The sequence below is a fragment of the Neltuma alba genome, unplaced genomic scaffold, assembly GCF_004799145.2.
Source record: "Neltuma alba isolate B1F8T4 unplaced genomic scaffold, ASM479914v2 tig00011289_pilon, whole genome shotgun sequence".
Lineage (NCBI taxonomy): Eukaryota > Viridiplantae > Streptophyta > Magnoliopsida > Fabales > Fabaceae > Neltuma > Neltuma alba.
Window position 1 is genome coordinate 406,294 of NW_021635998.1, and position 19,430 is coordinate 425,723.

Consider the following 19,430-nt stretch of genomic DNA (forward strand, 5'->3'; position numbering starts at 1 on the left):
AGGTAGTATATTACATAACTCATGAGCTAGCTTAATTAAAAAAAATGTAAAAGAATAACTGATAGGCTAGCAATATCATGATGTGGTTAAGGAGATTGTGTAGCGAGAGAAAAATTAAAGCAGTTTAGGAATGATAATGGTGCAGATTCCTGGACTCCTCCAATACTACTGTCTGTTTAATTTACTCAATAGCAGCTAATAATAACACAAGGATGTGTGTGTGAGAGAAATTAGAGATAATTAACAGATGAAGTCACAAAATTTTGCACAAAAATACAGTATGGACAAAGTCTCTATGAGTTTATTGTTGTTGTTGTTGTTGATCTGGTCTATCATCAAATGTGGTCATTTTTCTCTTCGCAAAGGAGTTAACCTTCAGCAATAGGTGTATTTTCCTAGTGGCAAAGTAGTTCTTTTGTACAACAGAGGTGAAGGGTTTTATCCCCATATGGTTAGTTTGGATGACTTTCTTTCCAATTTTGAGGAAAAAAAAATTAAAGGAAGCTAATCTTTGTTTTTTTTTTTTTTGCCAGAAAAGGAGTCATTTTTCAAAAATATTTTAACTGGGTAAAACTCCAATGATATGAATTGAAGGAGGAGATCGACTAGAGAGTAGAAAGAAAATTGCTATTTGGGATATTATTTTTTGAATGAAAATGATTTGGTTTTACTATTATTGCAAACTTGAGCTTGAGAACAACTAATTGTTCTATGAAGTGCAAGATCCAAATGCAGCTTCGTGCATATTATAACAGCTTGGAAGATTATGTGACCTTGAAAAATAATGATTGTTTCAAGTTGAATTCTTTTTACAGCTGAAATTAAAATACAATAGATTGAGAGTGAAAAAACAAAGAAAGAATCAATACGCCAAATGTTTTCTTCTTGTCTTACATACAACGTCAACACTATAAAAATTCCTGTTCGAGCGAAGAATTTTGGAAAGAGGAAAGAAGTTAATGTTACTCCCTTCGATCTATAACGCAGGACACTTCATAATATGCATAACTTATTACTGCTTCTAATCCTAATTATAAGAGTTAGTTGATTAATGATTAATTTGAAGAGATTAAAGAAATAAGTTAATTTAGTTATTTATAATAAATAGGTATTGTCTTTTCTAAAATATCCTTACTAATCAAATGTATTAGTTAGAACTATTATTATTAAAAAAACTACCTTAGAAAAAAAATATAAATATGAGAGGCAAAGTAGATTGAGATTTTATATTTAAGATTAAAATAAAAATCAAACAAAATCTTATATTAAGAATCAGAAGTAGTATATATTAAGAAAATTCAATTTTTTTTTCTAAAATTTTTTACTTTTATTTTTGTCTGCAACTGACATTATCAATTTTTCATGTATCGGATTCGGAGTGAGTACTTTCTAATGGCATTGCTTTTCCTTTATGTGGGCGTTCAGTTACAGAAGCCCGCATAAAGTAGTAATCTTTTTGCCAAACCATAAAATAATAATTGATCATTTATAAAGTGAAACCAAGCCACGCATATTATGACACGTCACACGTGGGCTCCGAGATTCGATCCTTTTCTCTGTAATCAAGTATTCAGCCCGATGGGCCCACGGCGGCCCATTTCAAATTATAAAATGTCTTGAGGAAAAAAAAGTGTTCCATTCATGCGCTCATTATTCCAAAATTACCCTTCATTAGGTGTCGTTTGATCAAGTACTCTGGTGCATAATAATTACTCCTCCGGTCCTTAATATAGGACTCAATTATTGAGTTAGTTTTAGTCCTAAATATAAGACCAATTTTTCATATTTATCAGTTTTCTCTAAATTACCCCTATGGATACTCCCTCAACCATAATCAAGTAGAAGACGAAGATGGGGTATTAAGAAAGATGATTATGGTGTTTTAAAAAAAATGTGTCACATTTTTTATAATTAACTAACTTACCTAACTTTCTTAATCTAATTAAATTAGTTAAATGAGTTTTATATTAAGGATGGGGGAGTATTGTTTTTAATCATATTTTCCATTTTAACAAACGGATCACATTTTCATAACTCTCCCCAACTCCTTGGATTGACAATGAAAGCCACCCCATCTCCCTAACCCTAAGAAGTGAATATTTGAGAAATAGACTTGTTTAAAAGGTTTTAATATTAAATACTTCCGGTTGATATGAATTATTCTCAAACCAAAGTAACTTATAGATACTCTAGATTTATATTAAAAAAACCCAAAAAAAAGTGTTTGGCATTTATATTTCAAAAATAAAAAATTATTTTTTGGCCAAAAAAGTAAAAAGCTACTCCTCCGGTCCTTAATATAAGACCCATTTAACTAATTTGATTAGATTAAGGAAGTTAGGTAAGTTAGTTAATTATAAGAAATATGACACGTTTTTTCTAAAATACCATAATCATATTTCTTAATACCCCATCTTTCTCTTCTACTTGATTATAGTTGAAAGAGTATCTATAGGGGTAATTTAGAGATAATTGATAAATATGAGAAATGGGTCTTATATTTAGGACCAAAACCAACTCACTAATTGGGTCCTATATTAAGGACCGGAGGAGTATCATGATATAAAGCAGAAGCATAAATTATAATAAAAGCAAGCAATAGAATTGTGAATCTCCATCAATTTTTAAAGAGGGTGGAACTTGTAATTTCATGTTTAAAAGACACTTGACAAATATGCTTAATTGGATCGCAAGGCAGGCTTCATTATATTTTGTTGCTCGGTGAAAGTTAGATTATTGAGACAGAATCCTTGAATGCAGCTTTCGGGCGTTCATTAATTTAATCCTAACGGTCGTTTCCATTACGTTTCCCAACTTCCCCGCGTAATCTAGAATCAATCACTGTATTTTCTTACAATGACCTCACACACAAGAAGACAACTTCTGTTAAGCGCTAACGTGAGCATCCTTCCTCGCCTCGTGTCTGTACTATGTTGTGCATGTTTTGTCTCTTTCTATCTGCTTTCCCACTTCCAGCTCACGCCAATATTAACTCATCATAAAGTGTGGCTTTTCCACTGCCATGCTCATTTTTCGCAGGCCTAAAGCCAAGTGTTTTCGGTTCGGCGTCGTTTAATGCCTCATTTTCTTTTTCCTCTGCTTTCTCTGCAACCAAATCAAACGAGTGTATCTTTGATTTACTTTTTCTGGGATTCAGAGCTTCTTCAGGTAAAGCTTTCTCCACACATTCAGACATTATTTCTTTTTCCGTACTTCGTCCGCTTTACGGTTGCTTCTTCATCATTGTTGCTTTTTTCAATCATAAATAAACCCTTCCAGGATAACGTGGACTACCTTTGTGGGGCTTAATTATTAGGGCTCTTTTTGGACCCTCCTTTTGTTTCTTGTTCACTCAGTGTTTGGCTGATTCTCAAAGATGTTTGGGTTCTCTCGTCGGCGTATGAAACTTGGGAGGTGAATCATTGTTTTCCATTTTCTTTGTATTCTAAACTCTGCCTTCGTATGCTCAAACGAAAGAGACATCTCAGCTGTTAGATTTTCATATTGTACAAAAATTTGAAATTGAGACGAAAGCATAGATAGTTGGCGAGGTTATGTTGTTTTTTTCAATTACATTGTTGCCTCAGATTAAAGGTCCAGCTTTCCGACACCCCTCAAGGTACTAGAAGTCCTGTAAGGCAACCCAAGCAAAACGGCACCCCCAATGTAAGCTTCGCGTCCTCATTCCTTGAAGGTTCACTCCATTGTGTGCTCTTATAAAGCACCAATCAGTATTGGAGAATAAAGGAATCATCAATGTCTAGTATGTATTTCTAAGGTTTACTGCTCACGGAATTCTTAGTCCTTTTCAGGCTGAAGGAGTTTCTGGGACAGATGGTCATTCTGATGAACCTGATGACCAGCGTTCATCTGCTGTGCCTGGGATTAGTACTTGTACGTCAGGCAACTCGGAAAATTGGATGGTGTTGTCAATTGCAGGGGATAAGCCCACTCCTAGATCCAATGTAGATAATTTCATGACATCTATTCGATTTTATTTTTGTTCCTGGATTCTTTTGCCAAGAGTAGTAGTGTGAAAATTCTCCCAGAATAGCCCTGATGGTGAAAGTCTGAGTTGTTATTCGATATGAACAGCATGCAGCAGCTGTCATTGGGAATAAGATGATAGTGGTTGGTGGTGAGTCTGGAAATGGATTGTTGGATGACGTGCAGGTGAGAAGTCATGTTTTCATTTGAAAACTTGCAAGCAAACTTTTAAAAGCCTTTGCTTGATTAATATTAACAGTTTATCTTGACCAAGAGATAGTTTTTTTTTTTTTTTTTAAATATTGAAATGACTGTGAAAATTAATATTAACTGTTTATTTTGTTTCTTCACCTTGTAAACTTTGATTTGGATGCTTTTCTTTGTGATACAGGTACTAAGTTTCGATAGATTTTCCTGGACCACAGCATCATCAAAGCTTTACTTGTCACCTAGCAGTCTACCCCTAAAGATTCCAGCATGCAAGGGTCACAGCTTGGTACTACAATATATCCTATTAGCATAAGAAATTCAGCATGCTGGTTTGTGAGAGTTGTTATGTCCTATCTTAGCAATTCTGTTTGTGCTATCATCTTGGTGTTTCACATTCGGTATTACTTCATTGTGCTGCACATGGTGTGTCATGTCTGTCATTGAAAAGTTGAGAAGGTGAACTACTGAACTTTACAAGAAAGTTGGAAAAGCTGCCCATTTGTATGTGACCATGTGTTTATGTATAATATTCTCCATCAAGTGCTGAAAGATAAGAACGTGCTGTTGTGGGACCTATAAATATTAGGTAGAGCTCATTGCATGACCGCTAAGATCACATGAAGACAGGTCCAGGAGTTAAATGAAAAAGAATTGAGGGACTAGTACCAATTATTAAGCAACATATTAGAAATGCATAAAAATTTTAGGGTTGTTCAGTTTGTGCTTAAAAAATCTTGGCCTTAACAGGTTTCCTGGGGGAAAAAGGCGCTCCTCATTGGAGGGAAAACAGAACCAGGAAGTGACAGAATTTCAGGTTTATCCGCATGTCCTTCCCACATGTAATAGCTTTTTTTTCTGGTTTATGCTGTTGAATTGATTAAATTATTTTTCTTGTGTTTTTAGTGTGGGCCTTTGATACAGAGACAGAGTGCTGGTCACTTATTGAAGCAAAGGGAGACATTCCGGTAGGAATTTTCACTTCATGAAAGTGAAAACATCCTTGTGGTATAACTAGACCAGTTCCATTATCTTTTATAATGATCCAGCTTGTTGGGAGTGTGCTTCTGGATTGCATGTTTTGCTTAGGCATACTAATATATGATGTCAATAATCCATGTCAAGGGTACAATTCTTATTTTTACATCTGATAACATCCAATGTCAGGAAGTCATTAGCACAAACGACTGAACAGAGAGTATAGGGATAAAATCTGTGATCATGCACTGACAAGACTAATTTATTGTCTTTTGTTTTCTTCAATTAAAGCTCCTATGTTGAAATTGGTACACAGAGCTCTATATAATAGAATTAGGCTTGTAATGACCAAAGATTTTGTTCTACTTATAGGCTGCTCGGAGTGGGCACACTGTTCTTAGGGCTAGCTCAGCGTTGATATTGTTTGGTGGTGAAGATGCCAAAAGGAGGAAACTGAATGACCTACATATGTTTGATCTCAAGTCTTTAACATGGGTGCCACTTTCCTGCACGTAAGATGAAATATTGAAAAGACTGAGCTCTGAAGTGGTTATCTAATGAAAATTACATGTTGCGAATTTTAACACGCTTGTGAAATTTTGGGGTCTCAGTATTTCCTCATCCCTACTGCATTATTTGGTTACTTTTAGGGGAACAGGACCTTCTCCAAGATCAAACCATGTCGCAGCACTTTATGATGATAAAATTCTTTTTATATTTGGAGGAGCATCAAAATCCAGGACCTTAAATGATTTATGCTCGCTTGACTTTGAAACGGTGCATAAGCTTTTGGTTTGACTAAGTCCTTACCGCAATTTCATTTGGTGAAACTGATAAATTATCATTGGAATAATTCAAATCTTCATTGACTACGTAATTTGATGAAAGGATCTGTTCCTCAGATGGCATGGTCAAGAATAAAGATACGTGGATTCCATCCCACACCTAGGGCCGGCTGTTGTGGTGTTCTTTGCGGTACTAAATGGTATATCACAGGAGGTGGAAGTAGGAAAAAGAGTATGTTCTTACAACCGAATTTGTTCAATTTTGGAAAGGCAAATTTTGCATGAACATTAACTTTTTAATTTATATTAACATTTTTTGAAGCCTATTTATTAAATTGAAGCTTGTAATCTTACTGTTCCTTTCAAACTCTTGAATACTTGACCACTACCAGTTGCTTTAAAAGTATTGACTTTGAGGCTTGGAGTCTTAAGGCAACATTTGAAATTAGGGCATGTCATTTAATCCTTGGCAGCTAGAGCATGAAGAAGCTTTGGTTGAGCACTGGAGTAAGGATACTTGTTTTGGGAGGAAACAGAAGGGAAAAGAATGAAATATGGAAAAAGAAATTTGAAAAACATGTAGAATAGGCATGAACTTTCCAAGGTTCACTGACTTTGCTAATAGAACTAGGTGAAAACGTCCTCTAAACTAATTTATTGTCTATGAAGTAAATTTTCAGTTCACTTAAGGTTCACGCTTATTTATGGATTGAGCTGTAGCATAATACTATTAATTTAAACGAGTTATATTTCACAATTATTTCTTTTTCAACAATCACTCCAAAAATTTCATTATTTGAAAAGACGAATCTCAGTTCCTTGCTTCATTTTATAGGATATGCGGAGACTCTGATATTTGATATTATAAAAGGTGAATGGTCTGTGGTAAACACATCACCTCCGTCTTCAATCACTACCAGCAAGGTGAATTATTTCCTGTTCCTTCGTTTACTGTAATTAATTAAAAGCCATTTTCTTCAATGTAATCCATTTAGCCTTCAGCAATTAAAACGTTTTGCCAACAAGGTGGAAAATAGTTCTTCATTTTAGAAGCCGCACCCGGATTAATGATGAAGTCTGGGCCTTGATTGGATGTGTTTCATCTTGTTGATGAAATCCCTGGCTTTTCTGATTTCTCTAAATGAATTTTTATTGATCCTATCATCTGATAAGCTTTTTAAACTGTACAAATGTTATAACCTGTAGTTCCTTACTTTTGACCAGATGCTATATTAGGCCTAGACTATGCACTGAGTCCAACTTAAATAATTTTTGTCATTTTGAGACCTCACCTCCTTCGTGCACAAGACATGATGAGCATGCTTGACAATACATGCTTTATTGTAACTAAATTTTTTAAGCGTGCTCGTAAGATCCTCTGCATTGCCAGGGTTTCAGCCTAGTACTTGTGCAGCACAAGGAAAAGGACTTTCTTGTTGCATTTGGAGGATCCAAAAAGGAGCCATCAAATCAGGTCTGGCAAAAAGTCTTTAAAAGTTGTAGAATGAATTGGTTATTGTTAAAACTTCCAACCTTTTCCCTTTTGAACCTGAACAGGTGGAAGTGTTGATAATTGAAAAAAATGGAACAGGCCTTGGAAGACATACCACTCCCACTCAAGGTCCAGGTTCTATAATATTTGACAAGCATTCATCAACTGCTGCATTGACTACTCAGACTAACGATCCTTCTCAGCGATTAGTCAACTCTGCTGCTAGGCAAAATCTAGCTTCTGTTATTGAACATGGTTCTGGGAGGAAATCTCTGTCAGAGTCTCTACTCGCAGATTCCAATTCTCTCTCTTGCAATGTGTCTCTCCGGAGGCAATTTGATAATGAAGAAGATTACAACACAGATGTCAGGATAGACAAGACTACAGAAGTGGATGGTTGTTTCCCTCAGGTAAGACAGAGAAATCTCGGTTTCATTAATAATCATTTTAGCATACAACACATATTGGACACCCAGAAGCCTCACCTTAGATACTTTTTCAAAGCGGCATAATAGATGCTCCTTGTGCATTCCCCTAATAAATATCTTGTAGAGTTTTCCCCATGTTTCGATCTCACAGTATGTGGTGTCATATTCCCCAGACTAATTGGTTTGAGACATTGGTTATTTCGTTCCAAATCACTATGCCTAGTTATAGTTGAGACATTTTATGGGACCTTTTACTTGGCTTATTTTGGTTATGTGTGACTTTAATTATGTGGTTCCAAATATATATGCCTAGTTATATTTGACACTTTTTTTGACTTTTTTCATGTTTCATTTTGATCGAAGTCTGAAACACACAAGGTAATGTCCAGAATATTTCAAGTCGTAGTAAACATGAAAACTTATTGCTATTCCAATCGTTATTCTTACCCTAGATTTTGCATGATGCTAGCATTCATGACAAAAAGTTTAAGAAATCTGCAAACTTTTATGTATCAGGCAACAGATCACAGAATCAATCAAAATGATACTGGAAATCAGATGAACACAAGCGGAGCCAAGATCAGTGTGGAGGAGTCACAGTTGATGGTATCTGGAACTTCAAATCAACAACAAAACCAAAGACTTGGAAATCTTGTAATAGAAACTGATGATGTGGCATTCCCAGAAAACAATAAATCGGAGCCATCGTCCACTTCAAGTATCTGTCATTACTACGAAACTAAAGTGGCTACTCTCATAAGGAAAAACGGGATTCTTGAGGGACAACTTGCAGCTGCACTGGCAAGCCGAGAAGCTGCAGAGAAAAGCTTAGCATCTGTTCTTAAAAGCAGGCAGGAGGTGGAGAAAAAAATGGCTGACACAGCAAAGGAGATGGAATTGCTTAGGGAGAAACTAGCTAGTGTAGAGTTAGCCCAAGAAGAGGCTAATAGCCTATCAAACATTGTTCATTCCGACAATGTAAGGCTTGAACGTGATGTGGCTTTCCTCAAGGCTGTCTTGGATGATACGCAGAAGGTAATATGCTGCATCGTTTGACTTCAATTTGCATACTTGATACAAGTTACTATTGGCTGATTTGTAACATTGCTGTAGGAGTTGCATTCAACAAGAGGAGTTCTTGCAGGAGAAAGAGCCAGGGCATTCCAATTACAGGTAAGTATATGTGATGGAAAAAAAATGGAGAGTTATTTGAAGATTCTCTGTTATTCTGTGCTCAGTTTGGTAAATACACGAGTTTATACCCGGCGAAAAGGGGAAAAAGTATCAAGCTAAGAATCTCTCCTGTTGACGTTAATTGACAGATGAATATACATGTTCCAACAATTCGCATGATTGATATGACTATTCATGTACTTTCTTCCCTGCTCAAGATGCCACTTCTTGTCTGCCATGCAGGTTGAAGTCTTTCATCTCAAACAGAGATTGCAATCAGTGGAAAATCGAGCACCTACCCCTAGGAAGCCTTTTCATGTGTAGTGAGGTGTTTTGAGCGGCCAAAGATGTCAATGGATTTAAGAAATTGTAAGAAAGTTCAGCTTGTACATATTTGGATTAGTGAATTCAGCAGCCACAGCCCTAATATATGTCAATATGCGATGATGGACAATGAATTTCATTGTTATCTATAAAAGAATTTTGTTGATGACAGAGATGGTAACACAACATCCGATACAGCTAGATTTTCTAGAGAATAAATGACGGAATTCTTGGAGTAATTTCTTTTGACACCTAATTAAATTAGCTTAGTAGTTTATCTATTTGAAAGTTTTGTTCCCTTCTGCGGGCGTGCGCACATTATTTATTGTATTTTTTTTTAATTTCTGTTTCAGTGGATTGCTTTTTTGCGCAAAATGTTTCATAAAATGAACTTATTCATGTGCTAAAAAAATTTGCAAGTTTGAATAGTTTTAAAATTGATTTCTTTGACAAAAAAAAAAAAGTAATAAGAGATTTGTACTGCATGTCAAATATTAAGTTACTTTTTGTTTGGATGGGAAGAAAAGTTAAGAGGAAAGAAAATTGGAGAGAAAATATTATCACTTTTTATGTTTGGGTAGACAAGAGAAAACAGAAAGAAAAGAAAATGAGTAAATATATAAATAATTAAAATACTTTTTTTGGTATATCAAAATATATCTTGATTAAAATCAAATTAAATATCATAATGAAAAACCATATTTATATTAATATAATCATATAATTTAAAATCAAATAATTTGATAAAGACATATTATCATGTTGTTATATTTTAACATCAAATAATTTTGTAAAAAAAAATATTTTGTGTAATGTAATGCTAAAAAACCAAAATAACAACTCTATTTGTTTTTCCTTTCAGTTCATTTTAGGACTTTTGCAATTTTAGTTATTTTATTTTTCAATGAAACAAACACAAGAAAGACTTGATAATAAAAAATAAAGTAAAAAAAAAAAAGGTATCATTTTGCTGAAAAAAAACATATGTAATAATAGAGGGGAAAAATATGTTTTCTTCTTATTTTTTCTCCATATATGAAGAGGAAAGTTGGGAGGAAAATAAGATGTGAGACCCACCTCATTTTCTTCCCAACTTTTCTTTCCTCCCACTCTTCTTTTATCATCCAAACAGGAGAAAAACCACTTCTTCCCCTATTTTCCTTCCAACTTTTCCTTCCCCCCTCATTTTCTTTCCATCTAAACATAGTATTAGTTGAATATTTTCAAATTAGTGGTATCACATTTTTAAAAATATGACTAAGATGTTATTTCCGATTTTTAATATAAGAGCTATTTGACTAATTTAAATATATTAAGAAAGTTTGTTAAATTAGTTATTTATAATATAATGTGTATTAGCTAGAATTACCATATGATAAAACATTTAATATGCGCAACTATTACATAGACTACTTTACAAAAAATAAATAAATATAAAAGACAATGAATTAGGATATTATACTAAGGACTAAATTTGTCATACTAATTATTATATTAAGAATTAGGGGTAGTATATATTATAAAAATGAAGTAACTTCCAACACGAGTCAAAGCGAGATCTATAGGATAGTACAACCATTAAATAGATGAGCAATGACCTCCCACCTCTTCAATCAGACATCCTTAACATAACCATTAGGCCAAGCCTGAAACACAAGCAAGGACAAATGTTTTGCAAATGAACTTTACCTTCAGGGGGGGAAAAAAGAACCTTACCAAAGGTGGCTGTCAAGTGTCAAGAAATTTTTAACTAAAGCACGGCTCTTACGAGGATGAAAGCATGAACATAGAAAATGTACAATGGAGATTGCAAAAGCTACCAGCTAAGATTCATCTAAGGCCTGCCGGTTGGAACTTGATCCTCCCCCCGAGTCTGATTCCCTCTGGACAAGCAATTTCATCCGCTATGCCCCTCATTCCAAATTCATAATCTGCATGATCATCAGGTGGCCCAATTGGCAGTGATAGAGAGTCATAGTTTCCTGACGTGAACTCTTGCTGCACAAAGACATATAAACGGAGCTTCTAGGCCACCGTGGTAGTTTTCACCCTACTGCTAATGCCATAGTCACGGTAAACTACCAGCAGGAGCACTTCATAATTCATATTATCAGACATTATTTTGCCACCAATGCTCTATAACAGATCAGTTTCTTCTTGGTCTCCATCAGCATCTTCAACATCATTGTCATCATCTTCTTCAGGTGCATCTGGGTCCACTCCCTGCCATATTGCAGAATGTTAAAAGTGCATGAATAGGAGAAAAATGAGAGACAGTTGGTCTGTTAGTGATAGAAAGCAAACCTTCATCTGCTTCTCTAAACGCTCTAACCCCCGTTTTGCTGCTTCATTCTGCTGGTTTAACCTGCAATGCTTGCTAATAGTTAGAAGTAGAATAAATTCATGAGCACATGATTATAGAAACAATTCCTGCGAAGAGGGAAACCTTTCTATAACGTGGAAAGAACTTAGTCTTGATCTGATGAGCCTAAATACAAACCATATTCCATTATTTACCCGTAACTGTTAATGGTTATCAGAAATCAAGTGGTCCCCAACATATGAAGCTTGGACAAACCAATTCCTTCTAGTCCTAGATGCGCCATTGCCACAATGTTTTCATAAAAAAACCGACTAACATAGTTTACCATTCTTTTTATTCCATTACACTTGAAAAACACGTCAAAAAGAATATAGAATAAAGAAATGTGGGCCTCCCATGCCTTGCATGGAGTTTAAGGAATGAGTTGCACTGTTCAGAATATAATGGGCGTGGCTTCCTATGCTTTATAAAATATTAGAATAAACAGCAATAACCAATGAAGTATATTGTACCCAATACCCTACCTTTTTCTAACCCAGCTCATGAAATGTAACAGAAAAATCTCCCATCATATATACTTCCTATCAGTAAAGTCAATTATCTGCATGAGATTTTTCCCTCCATTCTTGAAATTCCTCAATTTATCTTATTTTCATGATAAAATCAGTTTCATGTGGGAGCTTGACTAAGCACCACTTTGGCTTCGTCATCTTAACAGACAAGCAGCATGCATCCTAAATACAATAAAGACAATAAATAATGCAAGAAAAAAGTATCAACGCTTTTGGCATGTTTAATGAGATGAAATAATGCTTTCATGCTTTGAAAAGAATGTCTAGCGCACAAAGCTAACTACATTGGCAGAAGGCAACTAGTTAGGTTCTTTCAATATATCAAATGCCAGGTGGTGGGTATCATACTCCTGAAAAAAAGGGGAAGTCAATATAATTTACTCTACACCACTTGCAATAGAAAATGCCAAAAACTGTGCAGACATTGACACAGATAGAGATCAACCTTAATGCAGCCTGATAATGTAACAAAGCGTCCTGCAGCATGTTAGTAGCAGCAAAAACTTGGGCCAGTTTCACATGAAGAGAGTCATCAGCCCAATCTTTCAGATATCGCTCAAGTAAAGACACAGCATCTCCATTCCGGCCTTCAATAACATGGAGCTCAGCTAAAGCTAGGGCAGCTCCCAGGTAACCTGGTTCCAGCCTCAATGCTGACTCATAGAACTTTTTTGCCTGTTTGAAGTAGCATTTTATTTTCTGTTAAAAAAGCATGCACTATATTTAACACATAAGAAAACTTGACAAACAAAAGTATTCTGAAGATACTTATCCCCACATGTTTACCTTTTCTCTGCCAGTAGAATTACTTGCGTGTACATCACCAACTAGTTTTAAAGCCTTTGCAGATTGTGGCATTGCTTTCATTGCTTCTCTTGAAGCATATAAAGCCTCTTTGATTTTAGAGAGAGCCAGATAAGTATGGACCAAACCTGAAAATTTAGATTCATGACAGAATTGGCAAGTTCAGGATTTCCATTCTCTTGCGGATACAAGATACAGATCATGCAACAATCAATGTTTCCATGATAAAATAAACCTTGATATGAGCGAATGTCAGGTCTCAATTCTTGAGCACCCCTAAAGGCAACCACGGCTGCTTCTGGCCGTTTCATTGTCAATAATAAATTTCCCTGAGTAAAATAAACATGTCAGCTTAGGTTGCAAAATAACGTAAGAAGATGCTTCAAACACGCATTAATCAGATAAACCCACATTACATCCAATACAATGGTTATATTTATACCTTCATTATATATCCAGGTATGTGCCTTTCATTGATTCGAATACTCTGCAAAATAATCACTCATATTGTAATCAATACTATAATAAAGGAATTCAGTCCACCCTACTTCAGGGGGGGGGGGGGAGTACAAATAAATTATAACCTGCTCGGCATAAGAAAGTGCTCTTCTCTCATCTTTCCTTTCCCATAGAACAGATAGAGCTACAAAAACCTCTGGTCTTGCAGGATCAATATTTAACAAATCATGCACTAACTTGTTCAGCTTTGAATGATCAGACTTCAACTTCAAAAGCATTGCATACTCATCCATATATGTTATAATATATGGATCAATTGACCGAGCCTATTATCACCGAATTATCATGAGCATTGAATGAATATATAGCATAGGTCGGTCAGAAGAGAAAGTTCAATGATGATGTTTTAACAACATCATGAACAACTCCACATACCTTCTCAAAATTCATAATGGCTTCCTCATTCTTGCCAATTATAGCCTCAACCTTCATTGCAAGTTTACATTATACATCAGAATCATAACAGAAAGCCAAGTGATCAATTCAAGGAACTACATGTACACAAGATATAGTAAGGGGGATATACTGTCATCAGCAGTCGGACAACTTGTGAAAATGCTTATCTATATTCTAAAGACATATCTCGAAGAGTTTCCCTAGAAACAAGTAGAAAAATAAGACAGCAACCAACTGTCTAAAGAAACTAGGAAATTAGACCATCTAGAACAAGATCGTGAAAAAGATAAAAGTGTCAGCACATATATTTAAATAACATAGTTACACTCGTCAACTTAACAAATAAAAAACCTTTGATTCCTGAAAAAGATAGATATTTGCAATTAAGCTGCCAATGCACATGAAGCAACAACCTTAACTTTCAGGAATTTTTCACAGGGTTTAACGTGTAAGAATTATAACCTTTGCAATCTCAAGTAGCAAGTGTATATTATTAGGGAAACGTTGCAAGAGGTCCTCAAATAGTTCCAAGCCACCTGCCAAAATTGAGAACAGATAAAACTGTGTATCAAACACCTCAGAAGATAGTATAAACAAATTTCACTGACAGTATCTTTCTTCAGTTCAGATTTTGTACAGAATTGAAGTATATAAGCAGGTCACGTAAATAATAATTAACTTGACACATCAATTCACATCAGCATTTGTTTGTTTATTTAGTGTTTCATCAAAACCATATCCCATCTTTTTCTTTTTTTTTCCTGGTAGTCTAAAGTAGGATAGGAAGTGACCCTCTCTAATGCCACAACGAAAATTTGCATGCAGAATATCAAATCTACATAGCTGTACTCATTTCAAGGCTATCAGGAAGAAAAGACAGCACATACATTGACATCAACAAAGAACAAATTGTGGTGGCAGATTATAAAATAATTGTTGTAATCTCTCTGCACAAGAAAGCCCACTATGCCCTTAGACCACACAAATTTCACTAGTTATTATATCCTTTTAGCTTCTTGGGCCAAAAAGCATGGAATTAAGAGACTCCATATAAAATGTAATAACTCACCTTTGTAGTCATTTGAAGCCATGCAACACTGAGCCTCAACATAGCGCTACATGGAAAGAGGAAACTCTATATCAGATTTATAGACAATGTTGCATTTAAGAGAGAAACAAGTGTGACTGCAACATCAGACTACAATTTTGTTTTATTAGCCTACTTCTATGGTTAGTCATTATCGTCAGACAATAAAACTGTCATATAGGTCCACATTCCCATGGGCCTACAGCTCGCAGACATGTTAAAACCTACAGAAGGAGAAGCATGATGAAGAATGAAAGAAAGAGATAGGATGGATCTGTTGGAGAACAAATAATATATACTAGAAGAGTTACAAAATGTGGAAGGGGGAATGAGGAAGAGAGAAATTCAAGATAATGGCTGCCTCGTTAACTCGAGGTGGTGAGTGATTGGAGAAGGGAAGTAGCCATAGGGAAGAGAGGGTAAACAAAAATAGAGGAATCTGTGGGAGAGTACGGGCTTCTCCAATGTTAGTATCTGCCTAGTGTCCACTGGATTCAGTTCTTTCAACTTTCTATGCTGCTGAGTTGTTTTAAGTGATGTGTTGCTGTAGCTGATTTGTGATCTCTACGTTGGTGTTTTTTGTTCATCTTGATGTGCTGTTTGTGAGATCGACATGTTCAGCTTAATACATTCTACAATTCAGTCTGTATGAATTCAGCTAGAATTACTTCTGGAGGATTTCATGGAATTTATTAACCATGCAAATTAGAATTGATGTAGAAGACTTGTAATATAATGGTAGAAAAAATTAAAACCTGTTACTAAGCGACAACGTTTAATTAGGTGAAAAGTGGAAATGAAAAATCTTTACCATCTTATGCACAACTTACCTGAAGCCAACGACATGATTCAAAATGATCATATTGAGCTCTCCCACTTCTATGTGGATTCTGACATCAAATGAATAGACATCAATTACATTACAACATTGGAGAATATATGAATTACTCCTCCGGTCTTTAGTGTAAGACCTAATTAACTAATTTGAATAGATTAAGAATATTAGTTAAATTAGTTAATATGATATGTTTTTTCTAAAATACTCTAACTATCTTCTTTAATTCCCTCCATCCCTCTCCTACTTGATTATTGCTAAAGGAATATGAATAGGGTTAATTTGAGAAAAAATTGATAAACATGTAAAATAGGTTTTACATATAGAACTCACATCATTTTTCAAATTAGGGCCTATATCAAAGACTGGAGGAGTATTATTTATTCACTAAAATATAAAAGGTTGAACAAGACAACAGATAAATGCTAATATTATACAAGTTATCTATATAAGAAATTCTAAAGAATGAACTTTACAAGCTCATTGAGGTATTTTAAAGGGACAGATCATTTCAGAATCCTCACCAACTAGTAACTCAAATGATAAAAATTACTTCCAGTACTTCCCTCTTTCACCAAATCGACTAGCATATATATAGGAAGAGAAGTTTACATTGAGGGAAGAGATCAAATTTATAACTTCACAATCATAAAGGAAATAGACTGATCAAATTATATGAGGAAAATGCAGTATATTACGCAGTTATTAAGTGGAAACAGAGAGCAATGCAATATATTACTAAATTAACAAATCTGTAAAGCTGAACATGAAGCAAGAACAATATTCCACTGATAATATGCAACACTTAAACAGAAAATAAAAAGGATTCAAAACATTCACAAACTCAGATTATCAGCCTGTTTTATTCCTTTTCCAGCAGTTTAAAAGCAAGCCTGAATTCCTCAAAACAAAGTAAAGAATAACTTTCATTATAGAAGGGGCTTATATCTTATATCTTCCCCATCTCCTTCCTAGGAATACCAGCTAAACCCTACGCTTGTAAAGATAGTTCTCCGTTGCTGAGTACCCAAATGACTTAAGAAGAGGAAGAGACACAGTTATTAAATGAATCCTTAGCTCCCTGGGGGACCAAGCTACATTAATTTGGTTCTGATTCTATCAACAAACCTGAGGAAACAAAGAAATAATATCCTTTGCAGTCGATCCCAGTTCTGCTAAAGCTGTGATTGCCTCAATTATGAAAGGACAATGCCTGCCAGAAAGAAATTCATCAAGTTTGATTTTAAAGCCAATAATATCATACCCTATCTATAAAAGAAATCACGTGCAAGTAGGAAGAACTAAAAAATTACAAGTCAGTTCCATGAGTTCATGATGTATTTGGTACTATCAAAAAATTAAACAAGCAATTAATTTGGTCAAGAGAATTTCGCTTGACAAACCTTAGACATTCTTTGTAAATTGCAACAGCAGCTCGATTATGTCTAGAATTTCTATAAAGCTTTGCCATTAACAAATTCATCTGCAAATTTCTGGCTTTGCTTGGAATTCCTTCCATCTGTAATATGCAAGTGACAATAATTAGTGAAATATGAATGAAATAGCAACAAAATAAGAATGTATTAAAAATTATAACTCATAATGGCATAGCATTTTTCCCATTATAAAGTGCGCCTTATAAGTGAACATATATACAAAGCAACATCATTTACAGCATTTCATCGTCATCTTGAATCCCTTCCCAAGTAGAATGGAAGATAGGAGGAGAACATACAAACCTCCACAAGAGCTGCCTTATTTTCATTCAGGGAATAATGGCATGATGCGATTTTGAACTTCACCTATTACATCGATAGTGAAAAAGGGGCAAAATTAATTTGGACATAGGACATTTTAAAAGTTTTTATAAATGCACTCCAACTACGATCAACTAAAATCAAAGGGAAGTAAATTACTCACCTCATTTTCATTGATTGCTGATACATTGTAAGAATTTGGAGAAGACGACCTGTTTGATGACAGTGAACTCCGGGATGAGGGAGTGTTTTGTTTGGGGATCATCTTGTAGTATTGCAGAGCTTGCTTGTAGTTGTGCTGCTCAGCAACAGAAGAGATTAAGAGACTTCAATACTAAAATACACACCCCAATTTTAGGAGGGAGGGATCACTTACAATGGCTCTGCGATACTCCCTTTCGCGGAACAACGAATCACCAAGAAGCGCCTGCAAAAGAAGAAAAGTGCCAACTTCAACAACCTCTTGGAGACGGGAAATTTCATCGCAATGCAATGAAAACAAAAATAGACAGAAAGGAAAATATGAAAAAAAAAATGAAATCTCCAGAGACCTGGCTCTCGGCTTTGAGGTGTAGGTTGGTTTCAGCATTAACAGTGGGTGACGAAACAAGAAAACAACCCTGTCCAGATGCAACTTCAGTATTAAACTGTCACCGAAATGAAAAGCAGCAATTCTTTAATTCATAACATAATTGCAGATGCAGAATCGGAAATTACGAGCATTTGAGCAGAGTCGTAGAGGCCATTCTCGAGAAGGGTGGCGATTTGATCCTTCGGAACTTCCATGATTAATAGCTGGGAGCATAAAGATTGAGTGCTTCTTACTGAGACTTGTATGAAAACCAAGGGTAACCTGACGCGCTGCTTTTTTAAAACCTCACCTCGTTTGTCCGTTCGGTTGCAGCAAGCTATAGTAATAATTAAATTAAATTAACCTTTTTTTTTTCCAACAATTAAATTAAATTAACCTGTTTGCTTACAATGTTAATCAAAATGATACATTGATATACTTCTCCGCTCGGAAACCAATTTCAATTGTTTCATCCAGAATGAAGAAAAATTTTGAATTTTATTAATTTTATCTTAAAATTTAATAAATTTTCAACGATTTAATATATATAATTCTTTTTAAGAAAATAATAATATATAAAAAAAATTATCATAAACATGCTTTCTAAGAAGAATAATAGAAAAAATTGCAAATAAAGACCCTCTAATATGTAAAATTATGATTGAGATCTTGAATTTGGAAAATAGTTTCAGAGGACCCGATCCCAAATTACAAATATAAAATATAGGTGAAATATCTGAAATGCCCTTCAGCGAAATTATAAGTTAACTACAGAAAATGACAAATTTACTTTAGCAAATGACAACTTCAATAGATAAAATCACAACTTGACTGAGGGTATGTCAAATGATAAGTTGATTATGGGAAATGACAAGTTCACTTTAACAAATAATAATTTCAGTAAATCAAATCACAATTTGGCTAAGGAACATTTAAGATATTTCATTAAGATTTCATATTTGTAACATGAGACCTAGTCTTTATTTGATATTTTTCAAATTAAGGGTTCTAAATCACAATTTTACATATTGAGGGTCTTTATTTACAATTTTTTCATAATAAAATATCTATAGAACATGTCAAATAAAATTATAACTTATGTACTAATAGGTATATAATGAAATATTAGTCTTTCATAAAACTTTTAATAAGTAGATACATATGTTTAATAAAATAAATAATTATTCACTTG

General features: G+C 34.6%; 2 protein-coding genes across 4 annotated transcripts; one reads left to right on the forward strand and one right to left on the reverse strand.

Annotated features, from left to right (window-relative positions):
- The first annotated feature begins 3,286 nt into the window (after nt 1-3,286).
- On the forward strand, nt 3,287-9,655 carry LOC114711331 (acyl-CoA-binding domain-containing protein 6). Of its 2 annotated transcripts, XM_028895716.1 has the most exons (16): nt 3,287-3,414; nt 3,588-3,666; nt 3,813-3,965; nt 4,096-4,173; nt 4,379-4,483; nt 4,945-5,011; nt 5,101-5,162; nt 5,545-5,684; nt 5,823-5,949; nt 6,075-6,189; nt 6,793-6,881; nt 7,348-7,431; nt 7,515-7,859; nt 8,394-8,912; nt 8,991-9,050; nt 9,294-9,655. In XM_028895716.1, exons 1-16 carry the CDS (start codon nt 3,377-3,379, stop codon nt 9,372-9,374), a joined length of 2,142 nt encoding a protein of 713 aa, XP_028751549.1. In that variant the 5' UTR covers nt 3,287-3,376; the 3' UTR covers nt 9,375-9,655. The 2 variants fall into 2 exon arrangements, with proteins under 2 accessions (XP_028751549.1, XP_028751548.1); XM_028895715.1 differs by lacking the exons at nt 3,287-3,414; nt 3,588-3,666 and adding an exon at nt 8,241-8,255 and having other exon boundaries at nt 3,762-3,965.
- Nucleotides 9,656-10,866: 1,211 nt separating this feature from the next.
- LOC114711332 (anaphase-promoting complex subunit 7) lies at nt 10,867-18,510 on the reverse strand. 2 transcript variants are annotated; one of them, XM_028895717.1, is made up of 18 exons: nt 18,385-18,510; nt 18,219-18,287; nt 18,044-18,094; nt 17,831-17,965; nt 17,650-17,712; nt 17,314-17,429; nt 17,039-17,123; nt 15,906-15,965; nt 15,058-15,103; nt 14,451-14,524; nt 13,968-14,018; nt 13,658-13,858; nt 13,516-13,560; nt 13,309-13,402; nt 13,056-13,201; nt 12,715-12,944; nt 11,679-11,739; nt 10,867-11,597 (listed from the first exon to the last, which is right to left on the reverse strand). In XM_028895717.1, exons 1-18 carry the CDS (start codon nt 18,451-18,453, stop codon nt 11,511-11,513), a joined length of 1,683 nt encoding a protein of 560 aa, XP_028751550.1. In that variant the 5' UTR covers nt 18,454-18,510; the 3' UTR covers nt 10,867-11,510. The 2 variants fall into 2 exon arrangements, 1 of the variants encoding a protein (XP_028751550.1); XR_003737139.1 differs by having other exon boundaries at nt 11,566-11,597; nt 11,679-12,619.
- Nucleotides 18,511-19,430: the final 920 nt, after the last annotated feature.

Excerpts from the sequence above, each read along its gene's own strand:
- LOC114711331 (XM_028895716.1), top strand. The coding sequence starts at position 3,377 with ATGTTTGGGTTCTCTCGTCGGCGTATGAAACTTGGGAG. Across the intron at positions 4,174-4,378 it reads GATTGTTGGATGACGTGCAG|GTACTAAGTTTCGATAGATT; the intron begins GTGAGAAGTCAT and ends TTTGTGATACAG. Across the intron at positions 6,882-7,347 it reads CTTCAATCACTACCAGCAAG|GGTTTCAGCCTAGTACTTGT; the intron begins GTGAATTATTTC and ends CTGCATTGCCAG.
- LOC114711332 (XM_028895717.1), bottom strand. The coding sequence starts at position 18,453 with ATGGAAGTTCCGAAGGATCAAATCGCCACCCTTCTCGAGAATGGCCTC. Across the intron at positions 17,124-17,313 it reads ATTTACAAAGAATGTCTAAG|GCATTGTCCTTTCATAATTG; the intron begins GTTTGTCAAGCG and ends TCTTTCTGGCAG. Across the intron at positions 13,403-13,515 it reads TACCTGGATATATAATGAAG|GGAAATTTATTATTGACAAT; the intron begins GTATAAATATAA and ends TATTTTACTCAG.